Raw genomic sequence first — 13,746 nt, forward strand, 5'->3', positions numbered from 1 at the left:
AGTCCTTGTCGCTTCGCGGCCCCTCTACCATTATCTTTCTATTAGAGTGTGCTTGGTAAGGGGCTCCAGATAGCACGTCGAGGGTTTACGGTAGCCTGACTACCAATAGGAGCCCACAATGAAGAGAAGTCAGGTTCTGCCTCCCAGCAGCGCTAGTGTCTTCTTCGCCAAGCTCTGCACCTACTGTACCCGCGAGCGAGCGTGCGAGCCAGGGAGCGAGCGAGCCGGCGCGGGAGGGGGCGCGCAGGGAGGGCGGACCGCAGCCGCGGCGTGCGCGTGCGCACTGGGGTTGTTTTTCACAAAGCTGCTCTTAAAGTGAGCTGGCAGGCTCCAGCCGCCCGTCTTTGTAAGGAGACCACTGAGACGAGCAGGATCGCGGAGCAGCAGCCTCTCTGCTGCCCTGACTTTTTAAGAAATCTCAATGAACTATTTGTGAAGAATCACTGATCCTGCCTGCAAGGTTTTTGCATGGCAAAGACATCGATCAGTGTTAAGTGAAGATCACATTTTATATGCGATCTTGACTTTTTTTGTCTTACATTATATTTTTATAGATTTTGTTATAATCATGGTGCTGGGAAAGGTGAAGAGTTTGACAATAAGCTTTGACTGTCTCAATGACAGCAATGTCCCTGTGTATTCTAGTGGGGATACTGTCTCAGGAAGGGTGAATTTAGAAGTTACTGGAGAAATCAGAGTAAAATCTCTTAAAATTCATGCAAGAGGACATGCGAAAGTACGCTGGACTGAATCTAGAAACGCCGGCTCCAATACTGCCTATACACAGAATTACACTGAAGAAGTTGAATATTTCAACCATAAAGACATCCTAATTGGGCACGAAAGAGGTAAGTTTTTATATAAGCCATTACACTCATTTTCTTCTGAAAAGTACCTTTTCTGTTTTCTCATTTAATGTGGTTCTCTACTCCTAGCATAACAGCAGTTTGATAAAGGTTAGCAAAGTTGGAAGATTTGGATTCTCCTTGACGTTCTTCGTGTGTTAAGCCGTAATGCATGCAGGCATCTGCAAAGTGACTGCAAACTGCACTTATTCAACTACCTCTATACCCGGCTTGGTCTGTGCCTGTGCCATACGCACTTGTAATCCATTTGCATCTTACTTAGAAATTCAGCTTAAATTCCGTTCAGTAATTTTACTAATACGTTTTCAATTGAATTGCAAAAAGCCGCAACACAATATTAGATTGTTTTTTTCTTTTACTTTACAACCTTAGATCTAAAAACTGATCTTCAGTGAAGAAGTGAAATAACATTTTTAAAGAAGGTCAGTAGATGTATTTCATTTCAATATTGACATGCAAAAGACTTTAAAGACTTGATCATTGTTCTTTGAAAAAGGGTTGCCACGGCTTATTTTGACATATGGTATCAACACCCCACGTGTTTTTTCCCTATTCTCTCCAATTCCTTCAGAAATTTACACCAAGCATTCTCATTTTAAAGGATAGTATCTAACATTATGGTAGGGATTAGGTCAGTATACGAAGCCTTTCAGGGTCAGTAATTTTCTTTTCCAAGCATCATGTCCAACTTCGGAACGTGCATTCAATGAAACCCATGCCAGTCAGATGGAATTGAAAAGTGTACTGCACGTTGGATTTGATTTTTGGTTATGAGAGGGAGATAAAGGGTTGTCAAAGGGAGAAGGGGTCCTGAGATTTCCAATCTATTGTTTAAATGGTTACATTGTGGAAATATAGGAGACTCTAAGCTTGTTTTTCTAAGTTTCCACCCTTTGTTAGAAGCGGTTCAATCCTGTTTCGGACCAGTTCTGGGGGGTGGTGAGGAGGGGCGCTTCTTCTGCTCTCAGCAGATTGGTTACACGCGTCAGGTGGTGGCGATGACTTAATTCCTAGCCCAAGAAGAATATAATGTTAAAACTGGTTATGTAATTTTTGTGCTTCTCCTTTTTAATGCAGCATTTAGTTCAAGTATTGGCGATTTTTCAGAAAGAAAAGAGGCATATTTTTACCTTCTTAATATTAAAAATGTATATCCTGGGGGAGTACTTAGGCAAGTGAGAAATGAAGGATGCTTTAAGTTACATCATTTGTGAAAATTAAAAGGTGAAATCAATTTAGAATTTTCATAGTTGCACATAGTTTGCATCCTGTAATAATTTCAAGCTAATCTCTACAAGCGTAATGCAAATAGGAAATGCAAATGCCTAATGACAGTCCTGGTATTTGTTGAAAAGTGGATACATGAGTTTGTGTTTGAACCCTTTTTGGAAATTGCAGCCTAGTATAAAATGGGTGAGAAGAAATATTTTTCTTTTAAGTTTAGACTTGCAATAGAACAATGATTTGTAGAAAAAACATAATTTTATTAATTGCATAATGGTTTCATGGTAAAGAAAACTATCTGCCCCTCACCCCCACGAGATGTCCCCCAATCCCTGCAACGCGTGGACATGATCTTAGCCAGGAATAGTTTCAATGACTTAAAACTGGGACCTCTCAAACTAGCCTGGTAACTGAGACCCCGCCCCGGTCGCCCGGTGATAGGCGGAGTCCGGTTTGTTAGCCTGTTGCTAAGGCGATGCCAGGCGCTGATTGGATTGGGCACAGGAGGGTGGGGAGAGTGGGCTCGCGGTGGCTGGGGCGAGGCTTGAAACCGGCGTGTGCCGGTAAAGGTCCCTCCAGAGCTGCTGCCCCCACCCGTGTTCGTCTTAGTTCTTGGGCTTCTGTTGCCGTCCAGTGCCAACATGTCACATCATGTCCTGTTGTCTCTTACCCCGGCTTGCTTGGGGACCCCCACCACCACCACCCCCAAAAGAAAGGACTTCACATTTCAGATGGAGAAGTTCCCCCCGCCCTTACAGGTGCTGAATGGCCTTGAGCGCAACTTTGGCTAAAAACCCCATTAAGAGGGACTTGGGTGAGGAAAATTAGCACGACCCCATTTCCCTGGGTGGAGTGGGTTTACAAATGCTTGTTTCCTCTTCTTAGATCCAACAAAGCGTATTTGCACACCTGTCCAGTGCCCAAACGGCTACCTTGATTTGACCTGCAGAGAGATGTCAGTGGCTGGCTAGGGGAGGGGAAAGTATTTCAAACATCCAAATCTGTGTAGGGATTTCGGGAGTATCTTTTGCCCTTTCCCATTGTTCCCCTCCCCAGTGGTTCCCTCCCCTTCACCACCCAGTTTTCCCTTCCCTTTACTGTAAAGGTGTCAGGGTGGCCCAAGCCAGATCGAACCGGTCACCGGCTGGGGCGTGTAAAGCGGAAGCGCCGCGGCGCGATTGCCCCGCCCCCTTTCCAACAGGCTAGGCTGCGCCGATGCGGGCGCGAGCGCCGCGCGACGTATGCCGTATGTATAGCGGGGCGCGCAGGCGGCGGCGGCGCGCGGGCGGGCCGGCTGGGATCTGCTCGCGCCGGTTTAGGCCGGTCCTCTCCTGCTCGGGTCTAGTTCTTGATTGACAGCCAGGCACTTGTTTACCACGGCGGGCCGCGCCGCGGCTCGCCTCAATGAGACTGCTGAGCTGGCACAAAAAGGAAGCTAGAAGGGAAGAAAGGCAGAGGAAGGCAAACTTTGGGAGCCTTCACGGGGAACGAATTTGAAGGCCCCCAACTCACCAGCTAGTTTACAGTGGTGAAACCCGTTCAGGGGAATTTACCCAGGGGATAAGGAAAACAACATATAGACATAAAGGAGTCCCCATGATTTCGGATGAAAATATGGAAGTGTAGGTGCTTTTCCTCCCATTCCTTTGGTGCAAGGGAAGCATCACGGTTTTGTGTCTATTCAGTACTTTGGTGAAGAAAAGTTAAATGATAGTCGTTTTTCTTCACTCTGGTAGCTAATTATAAAGGTATTTTCATCCAGAAAATAAAGATATTATGTAATTGTATTATCCAGTCGGAGGCTAAAAGTACTATTTTAATAATTGAAAACCTCTCCCACATTTTTCCGTAATATATTTCTTCATGCCACTTGAGACATAATGCATTTGACTTAAATTGGTTATAAAATGAAAGGTCATTCTTTATTTCTAACAACTGGAAAGTACCTAATTATACTTATTTTTTCAGGAATATTGAACAATCTTGTTTCCCTGTTAGAAGGTGCCTTTTAAATCCTGTCCTTTGGATAAATTATCTTTGTATATATGAGATTTAAGCTGTTGCTAGGAGTAGGACTAAATGAGTGTTCAGTGTTATGATCATTGTAGACCAATAAGGAATTATTTTTAGTTATGAAACCGGTATTAAAATCATCTAACCCCAACATTTTTGACAGTTTTCTAGTGTTTTGGGAGTTGTGACATGTATATTCTTTTCAGTAGTGTCTGTAGTATTCCCTCTAACTGACATACTTTAAAATTTTTATATGAAATTATTTTATATAATTGTTTTCTTAATATTTTAAAACAGCAATAAAGTTAACAGTATGGTTGAAACTTGAACCTTTTGTTTAGCATATGCTGTATTAAACAGGAATGTTTTGCAGTTTGGGTCACTTTAAAAAAAAAAAACCTATGGGGTACAAGTATTTATTATCCCCCTCTTTACAGAACAGCTGAAAGTTGAGCATTTTTATTTTATCCAGAGGAATGGAATGAATTAGAACTCAACTCCAAAGCTTGTGGCCTTAATTATCTTATGAGCATCTTTAAAGTTATGCCACCCTGAGTTGTGTTAAACATTTAATAACAGCTTTGTCTTTTTGTTGTTGTTGTTTTAGATGATGATAATTCCGAAGAAGGCTTCAATACTATTCATTCAGGAAGGCATGAATATGCATTCAGCTTCGAGCTTCCACAGACGTAAGTATTTATAAGTAATAGGCATTTTTTTAATAGATACCCATTGTCAAAAGCAGTCTTTAAATATTTTTATTTTTAAAAAAACCCTTTTCATTACAAAAACTGGCTAGAGGAAAACAACATATTAAACGTAAGAAGCTATTTTTTAGTCTGTGGCAAAATTATAGAAAGCAAGTTCAATTATTAGTGTTCTATCCCAATGTTTATGACATTTTTAAAACATGCATAGTATTTCATTTAACAGGTGTGAATTGGAAGGTACTAAATGGTAAGCACTTTATAAATACCTGGTTTATTATTAACATTTATCCGAAAGAATGGTGCTTGTCAAGTCTGTTTCAGTTTATAAGAATTCAGTATTCTATCTTTTCTTCTAGTACTAATAATTAATAGGTTTGTAAGATAACAATAAATAGGAATAGCCTAACTTTAGTAGAGGTGTAGTATATACAAATTCATTAGCTTCTGTGCAGAGAGCTGTGAGGAAGGTCACATAAGATGATATGACCCAAACTTGAAATATCAATCAGGGTAGTTTAATATAAAGCTTGGAGTATAGTACATTTTAATAACAAATTATTGGGAGAAATTATAGAATTTTTTTTTTATTAACATCTTTTAACAGATCTTAAAACCCCAAAACTGGTGCTTGTACTGGAGGATAAATTTAGATTACATAAGCATTTATCAAGTGCCAAATGAGCATAATTTTATATTTTCCTAATTCTAGTATTTGAGTTGTTATATGTACACAGACTTCTTCATAAATGCCTTTCAGAATATTGTTTGAATACTTATCTGTAAACCAGAGTCATTAAGCATAAACTCTAGAGACTAGTATGAAGATTTAGAAGTACTATATTTTATTGTTCCATTATGTAAGTTAATGTGGTAGTCTAAAATGTTAAAAAAAAATTTGTAAAATGCCATTGCTTCTACCAAAGCTAACACTCTACCTTGTAAATAATTGAATATTGCGTATTTTTCTAATGAAATTGTAAAGAAATACATTTACTAAAATAAAATCTTTTATAATAAAATCTGAAAATTGGGAGAGTTCAAAAACAGTTCTGATTCTTTTGATACGAGATTTTTTTTTATTTAAGCCTTAGAAAATAAAGTTAGAAAATAAAGAATTAGTATGTGTTATGTGAAAGCAGTTTTTCAGAGTTCCATGAACTTTATGAAATGTGAAGTTTTTGAAACTGTAAGGACTATTCTAGGCCTTTACTAGACCTTAATGAGTTGCTATAAAAAGAGGTAAAATAATTTCTAGCTAATGAGAAGTGGAACACTATAGGGAATTTTTTCTGAATGTTTAGTGTCTAGAATTGCTCGATAGAAATAGTTAAGACAGTCAACTTTATTTTTTTAAATTAAATTCTTGACCTTTTCAAGAATTGTTCATTACACTTTCATAATTTTGCCACTAGCATTAAAAGTAGCCTCTTCTTAGTTTAAAGGAATTTGTATTCTTCTGGCTTTTTGAGGCAAAAATTTCCGTGATATTTAGCTGTTATCCTTCGTTATTTGGAAATAAAGTTTTTTCCCCAGTGACTTATCCCTTTGGAAATTTTTTTAAATCGTGGATTTTATACCTCATTGGTACATAAACAGTACAATGTATTAACACTTCTATTCTGACCTGTATAATTCTTAGAAAGAGGTATAAGATTAATATATTTACTTTATATTCTGCACAGACCACTTGCTACCTCATTCGAAGGCCGTCATGGCAGTGTGCGCTATTGGGTGAAAGCCGAATTGCACAGGCCTTGGCTTCTACCAGTAAAATTAAAGAAGGAATTTACAGTCTTTGAGCATATAGATATCAACACTCCTTCATTACTGGTAAGAATTGACTGAATTATTCATTCTTCGTTTTGACATATAAATACGAAATAATAATCACCTAAACTACGTAATCTTTATAACTTTAAAATAACTTCATTTTTAAATTTCATACGTATACTTTTTTAAATATAAGAGGATACAAGTTGATGAAGAATATGCTCATATTTTTTATACTATAGTTACTTCAAGGAAATTTAAAAGACCAATATGTGTTATGAAGTAGAGCTGTTCCCTTGATGATTTTTAGTAGAAGAGGAACAGTGATATCATTTATTATATCAATTGGAAATACCGTAATCTAAAATTTGTACTTGTATTGAATTATTCCAATTAGGGATAGTTGTCAAATGATGGGGAATGATCACTTTCTTGAAAAAAACTTAATTCCTGTTTAAAATGAGTCTTCAATTGCATTTTTATTAGATTAATTCAAATTTGACTTCAAAAACTGGTTTTAACAAACGATAATATCTTTAAACAAGAATTAGCCTTAAAAATGGGCAGTTTCCCTTTTTTACACATGATTTTTGCATTCTCAAAGAAAGATGTTAACGTTTGGATTATAATCAAGTTCCTTTCTGTGCTGCTTTTCCTTAAGGTAGTTTAAATGCAATTTGGAAAGGGTTTTTTTGTTTGGTTGAATGGGTTTTAATTACTGCATATGTAAGTAGATGAGCTAAAGCTATGGGATACTGTGTTAATAAGCCTTTTGCCCTTTTTTCATTTAATTTGATAGAAATTTGTTTAAAGACAAAATTAATGGTATGTGCAGAGGCCATTAGGAAAAAAGTACATTTGGGCGCATGGGAAAAAAGCAATAAAAAAGCAATACTTGGTTGTTATATTCTCTAAGAATTTAGAATTTGCGTTTTCAGAATTTTGGTATTTTGCCAATTCATACATTGATCTTTTCTCAAAATTTATCTCTTACAGTCACCCCAAGCAGGCACAAAAGAAAAGACTCTGTGTTGCTGGTTCTGTACCTCAGGCCCAATATCCTTAAGTGCCAAAATTGAAAGGAAGGGCTATACCCCAGGTATGTATGAGCTTGATCCTCACAAAAAGCGATCTTTTTTCACCTAGCTTCTGTGTGTAAACTTATAGATTGGTATCAAATAGAAACATCACATCAGTATCTTTCTGTTAAAAAAACAGAAATCGTACTTACCTAGTTTCACAAATTAGAATGTAAATGAGTAGTTCATTTTAATGAATCTTTAATTTACTTGCTTACTCCAAGGACAGTTAGTTCTTCATCTGTGTAGTTAGTTAAACCTTCTAATATTGAGTCTACGTTACTTTTTTGGTTTTTCTTAACAGTAATACAATTTTATCACTCTCTAGGTGAATCAATTCAGATATTTGCTGAGATTGAGAACTGCTCTTCCCGAATGGTGGTGCCAAAGGCAGCCATTTACCAAACACAGGCCTTCTATGCCAAAGGGAAAATGAAGGAAGTGAAACAGCTTGTGGCTAACTTGCGTGGGGAATCCTTATCATCTGGAAAGACAGAGACGTGGAATGGCAAGTTGCTGAAAATTCCACCAGTTTCACCCTCTATCCTCGATTGTAGTATAATCCGTGTGGAATATTCACTAATGGTATGTCTAGATTTTAAGAGGGCTTTTTAGTCTTAAAAGTTACGTGGAAATAATTTTATGTTAGATGTAGGATCTGATTTTGTGTCTGTGTGTGTGTGTGTTGAACCAGAGGTGCCTCTACCACTGAGCTGTATCCATACCAGCATTTTTTTTTCTTTTTTTTTTTTTTTTTTTTTTTTTTTCTGAGACAGGTTCTGACTAAATTGCTCAGGTTGGCCTCAAACTTGTAATCCTCTGCCTTCTCCCAAGTAAATGGGGTTACAACCATGCGCCACCACTACTGGCCTAGGATTTGGTTTTTGTATTCCATACATACAAATACTTAAGTCCTTATGTAGTTTGAATTTTAATTCCTTAGTTTACCTTATATAACATAATATACAGTATTGTACAAGGAAATTTTTGATGTGTAGAAGTAAAAACTAAAGTAAATAGGGAGGGGACCTCTACTAATATTAAAACCAGGTTATTTGCCAAATCACATTTGTTATGCTAAACTTAATATCTCTTTTCAATATTTAGGTATATGTGGATATTCCTGGAGCTATGGATTTGTTTCTTAATTTGCCACTTGTCATCGGTACCATTCCTCTGCATCCATTTGGTAGCAGAACCTCAAGTGTAAGCAGTCAGTGTAGCATGAATATGAACTGGCTTGGTTTATCCCTTCCTGAAAGACCTGAAGGTAATAATGCCTATCCAAAGTTAACCCACTAGTGGTACTAGTAGTAGTACTAGTAGTAGTTGTTGTTGTAATATTAGTAAGAACTTTATTTTGTTTTCGATATTATATGACCCTAGATAAATGTTAATCTTTCTTTAAAGAGTAGATGTGCCACTAATGTTAAATTTAGATTTTATGTCTCCCTAGCTTTAATTACCAAATAATTATTATTTTGCTTTGACATTCTTTTTTTAATACCTACTATTCTGTGTATTTTGACATGCATAAGAACATGCTGTTCGAATTGCGTGTATCTTTTTCCTTCAGCACCACCCAGTTATGCAGAAGTGGTAACAGAGGAACAAAGACGGAACAATCTTGCACCGGTGAGTGCTTGTGATGACTTTGAGAGAGCACTTCAAGGACCACTGTTTGCATATATCCAGGAGTTTCGGTTCTTGCCTCCACCTCTTTATTCAGAGGTAAGAGCACCAACTTAAGAATGAAATGAGCTGGATTTCTTTGGAAAACAGTATTGCAAACTTTTTAAAAATAGATTTTGATTATCATGTCGATAATAAAAGAACAAATATTTAGAATAAGAGATTAAAAGTTTTTAGGGTTGAATTTACTAAGTTTGACACAGAAGTATCTATGACTATTTACTTTTTATTTGGAAAAGAAGATAATGATCTTAACCTCATTGAATTCATTTGGGAGTAATTTTATATTTTTAAGCATCAATAGAAAAAATGGCATTTTTCAAGCATCGGTTAACTAGAATTTGATCTCGTATGTTTTGACATATTTTTGTCATAGGGGAAAGTAGTCTATTTCCAAATAACTTCTTAAACAGTACTCCTACACTCTTACACTATTCTTATTTACTTTATCTTATCTTGATGGTAGTTAAGCAGTGAACATGAATAAGCTTTGCATTTACTTGGAATAAGTTCATAGAATGAGAAAAATAAACTCAGAACCAGATATATTAGCAATGTTAGGAATACTCAACTTATGTAAGGAGCAGCTTATCCACCTTGGGAATTAGGGAGGCTTCTCAGAGAAAGTAACTGTTAGGCTGTATCTTAAGAGTGAGTAGTCCTCACAAGGTGGAACAGTGCAGTTACACAGGAAGAGTTGGTAAAGGCAAAGATGTAGGGAACAAATCCAATTTTAGGATTTTTCAGAATGACTAGAAAATGTGCCTATGGTCCACATTTTTAGTACCTCTAAGTTTGGCCTTGATATCCAAAATAATGTTAGACTTGGCTCGTTCCTTTGGTTACGAGAGTTCACAACACTGTTTTATAATGAAATATTATATAATGTTTTATACTCTTAAATTTAGACATGAAGAGAACTGTTTTTACTTTTCAACAAATTACTCTTTTTTCCTCAGTGCCTTAACTGAGTCATTTTCCTTGGTGTGTGATGAGCTCCTCTTCATTCATTGATGATAGGATATTCAGAATCTATTCAAATTTTTTTGATTGGACGTATTTTTTTCGGTCCTATTATTCTAGTGCATTAGAATTTCTTTAGATGCTAAAAATGTTCTGCCATGTGTTCAGATTGGGTTACTACACTTTCATTGTGACATTTCAGTCTTAATTGTCAAGTCAGTCATTTCTGGCTTGATTTGAGGGTTCCTGGCTGTCTGGGGGAGCATTTTAGAAGAATGGCAATCTAAATATAATTCACTTTTAACTAATTTGTCATAAAATTTGCCACCTCCTTTTTTTTAGAATGAACTTAAGTAGCTCATCAAATAACAGTAAGTTTTTCTTACTCTTTTCTAGATTGATCCAAATCCTGATCAATCTTCAGATGATAGACCATCCTGCCCCTCTCGTTGAAGGAACACTTGGTTGAATCAAGTTGATGTGGGTTCTGAACTGTATCTCTTCCGGCTGAGGACAGAGAAGTATCTTGGAGACACGTTTTCAGAGGAAGTGGAATTGCTTTTGCCCAGAAAAATGGCAAATACATGAAACAACAAGTGATCATGCTTTAGAAGCCTACAGCAACATTTTGGGACTGCTCCAATATGCTTGAAGATCTAAGCTTTTCTTCTTTAAAACTGGCACATATTAAGAGCAGTCTTCTTAGCCTATGGTCATACGTGTCAAGACACCATGTTATAAGAGGGATGATTTCCTTCTTTTGATTTGAAAATTTGCACATGCTCAATGCTTACATTGTGCGGTTCAATGTCACTACAGCTTTTTTTTTTTTTTTTTTTTTTTTTCCATTTCAGCCAGACTCTTGATACTCTTTTAAAACTTGTTGTGGTCAGCACAACAGGGAACAAAAGAAAGCTTTGAAAAAACTTTAACATGGAAAAAACGCACTGACATTTTTTTTATTTAATATAGCCTGGACTTTACCTGCGTATGCACATGTTCAGAATTGTCCTACTAGGCTGACCATGTATCACCTCTTCAGCTTGGATCCTATTGTGGATTTATTTACAAACATCAAATGCCTTCAAGCCAATCCTTTTTGCTGTATGTTTTGCAGCCTACTGTAGTAGATACGCAACAGATATGTGGGGAAAAGGAGATAAGAGGAGGAAGCTAATAAGAGACCTTGTCAAGATTGTATAACTTCTTGGTTTCTTTTGAGAATTTGTTGCCTTTCTACTATTACAGCAAAGCAGCATTTTGTTACTGACTGCCTAAAATCACTTAATCTCAGGTGAACGCATCACTTGCCAAACTGTTGGAATGCTATTTGTGTTTTGTTGCACTGTTGAATTTTTGTTGTTGTTGTTGTTTATTTGGTTGGCTTTTTGGAGAGGGAAATTTGGAAACGGGACATACACAAAAGTGATAACCCACCCACATCCCCTTTTAGTCATTACATACAAGAAGAAACTAGCAGAGCTAAGAATGGAGTATAGAAAGGCAGTATGGCAGGCACCAGCAAAGAGTTAAGGGCTGTTGCTCTTAAAAATTATTATTTTTATTATTATTTTAAAACTGGTGGAAGTTTTCCAGTCACTGGGGAAAGGAGGGAAAAGTGCATTTATTTTTATACAGAGTTACTTAATTACCTCCAAAACACATATGTTGGAAATCATTTTTGCTGATGAAAAGTATTTTAATGAGGATATATATATATATATATATGTGTGTGTGTGTGTATACATATATATATATATATATATATGTGTGTGTGGTTATGATTAGAGCTCAATTTATACATTTGCTATCCTGGTCAAGTTGACAGTATAAAAACCCAAGTTTATTCCAAAAGTGTATAACTTCACAATTTAAAACACTAGAATGTTTGCTGGGATGACTTTTTCCCCCCCCCCATTATTTAAAGAACAATTTGCTAAGTGTAAAAAGTCATTCTGAGTATAGAGCGATGAAAGAGCAATCCCATCAGTAAATTTTTTTTTTTTTAAAGTAATTCACAGTTGGATCATAACATATACCAGCATTCATGATAACATTTAAAACTATATTGAGGTTCTAATGTACTGAATTTTTTTTTTAAGAAATTCAGCTGTGATATTTTTAATGAAAATCAGCATCTCATGTTGCAACATACGTGTGAAATGGGTATATCTATCACCATTTAATCCCACAGTTAATAAAGTGACTGAAAATAATAGTAACTCTGGCTTGGTGCTTGGTTAAATACTGTCTTAAAGCTTCATACAAAACAAATAGGCTTTTCCATAAGTGGCCTTTAAGAAAACATGGAAGACAATTCATGTTTGAAATAATGCTGACAGGGTGAAGAAAAGCCCAGTGTAAAAATGAATCGCGTTTTAAGTGATTCGGTTAAAGGGTTTGGGCTCCCGTAGCAAACAAATACTAGATAATAAGGAAATGGGGGTGAAATATTTTTTTACTGTTGTTAAATCATTTTGTGAATGTCCCCCTCAAAAGAAGCTAGTGGAATATTTGGCATAAAGGGCATTTGGTGGTTTTATTTTCGTTTGGGGGGAGGGGGTTGTCAGAAAAATCCCTTTTCTTTTCTCTCTTATGTCTGACTAGGGAACAATTGTTGATATGCATAGCATTGGAATACTTATTACCACATACTCACAAATAACACAAGAAGCAAGAATGACCAATATTGTGATAATTGGCATGAGATCACAAAATGTGATAAAATTTTAAGTTTATAAAGCTTTATCAAATAAAGTTTTATTTTTCCCATTTAATTTTTTTTCACTCTCATTTAGAGGCATTCTTTTTTTTTTTCTAAATATTGGTCAATTCCTAACACAAGATGTGAGGTTCACAGTTGTATTCCAGTATTCATGATAGATTCCTGATTTTTCAATTAGGAAAAGTAAAATCCAAAATGTTAGCAAAACAAAGTGCAATATTAAATGTTTGCTTTTTAGATTATATTCTATGGCTGTTTGTAATTCTCTTTTTCTTTTTTTATTTGGTGCTGAATATGTCCTTGTAGGCTCTGTTTTAAGAAAACAATATGTGGGAAATGATTTAATTTTTCCTATTGCTCTTCCTTGTGGAAAATAAAAGTGTTTTTTTTTTTTCTTTTTTGTATAATTGTTTGGAGATTTATTTGAATCTTGATCACATTAGTAACTCACCATACATGCAAACACTATTAACATCAGCCATTCTAAGAATTGTTTCTGTATCTGAGCTAAAGAAAATTACTGAGAAATGAATTTTAATACTAATCATGACACTATAGCAGCTTTTTATAAAATGTAAATTAGATGTAACAAATTTCATTCTTAAATAAGATTTAGATCTAACCGGGTGATTTTATTTTCAGATATTAATTTTGTCCCACTATGATGCATGTCTGAGTTTCACTGTTTCAAATGAGCAATATGT

At 36.0% G+C, this 13,746-nt stretch overlaps 1 protein-coding gene across 1 annotated transcript; it reads left to right on the forward strand.

Moving 5' to 3' along the window:
- Nucleotides 1-332: 332 nt before the first annotated feature.
- Nucleotides 333-13,442, forward strand: ARRDC3 (arrestin domain containing 3). The gene is made up of 8 exons (XM_079145631.1): nucleotides 333-848; nucleotides 4,711-4,792; nucleotides 6,496-6,643; nucleotides 7,580-7,682; nucleotides 7,991-8,247; nucleotides 8,770-8,932; nucleotides 9,239-9,393; nucleotides 10,714-13,442. Exons 1-8 carry the CDS (start codon nucleotides 569-571, stop codon nucleotides 10,768-10,770), a joined length of 1,245 nt encoding a protein of 414 aa, XP_079001757.1. The 5' UTR covers nucleotides 333-568; the 3' UTR covers nucleotides 10,771-13,442.
- Nucleotides 13,443-13,746: the final 304 nt, after the last annotated feature.

The sequence above is a fragment of the Sciurus vulgaris genome (assembly GCF_902686455.1).
Source record: "Sciurus vulgaris genome assembly, chromosome: 6".
In the NCBI taxonomy this organism is placed as follows: Eukaryota; Metazoa; Chordata; class Mammalia; order Rodentia; family Sciuridae; genus Sciurus; species Sciurus vulgaris.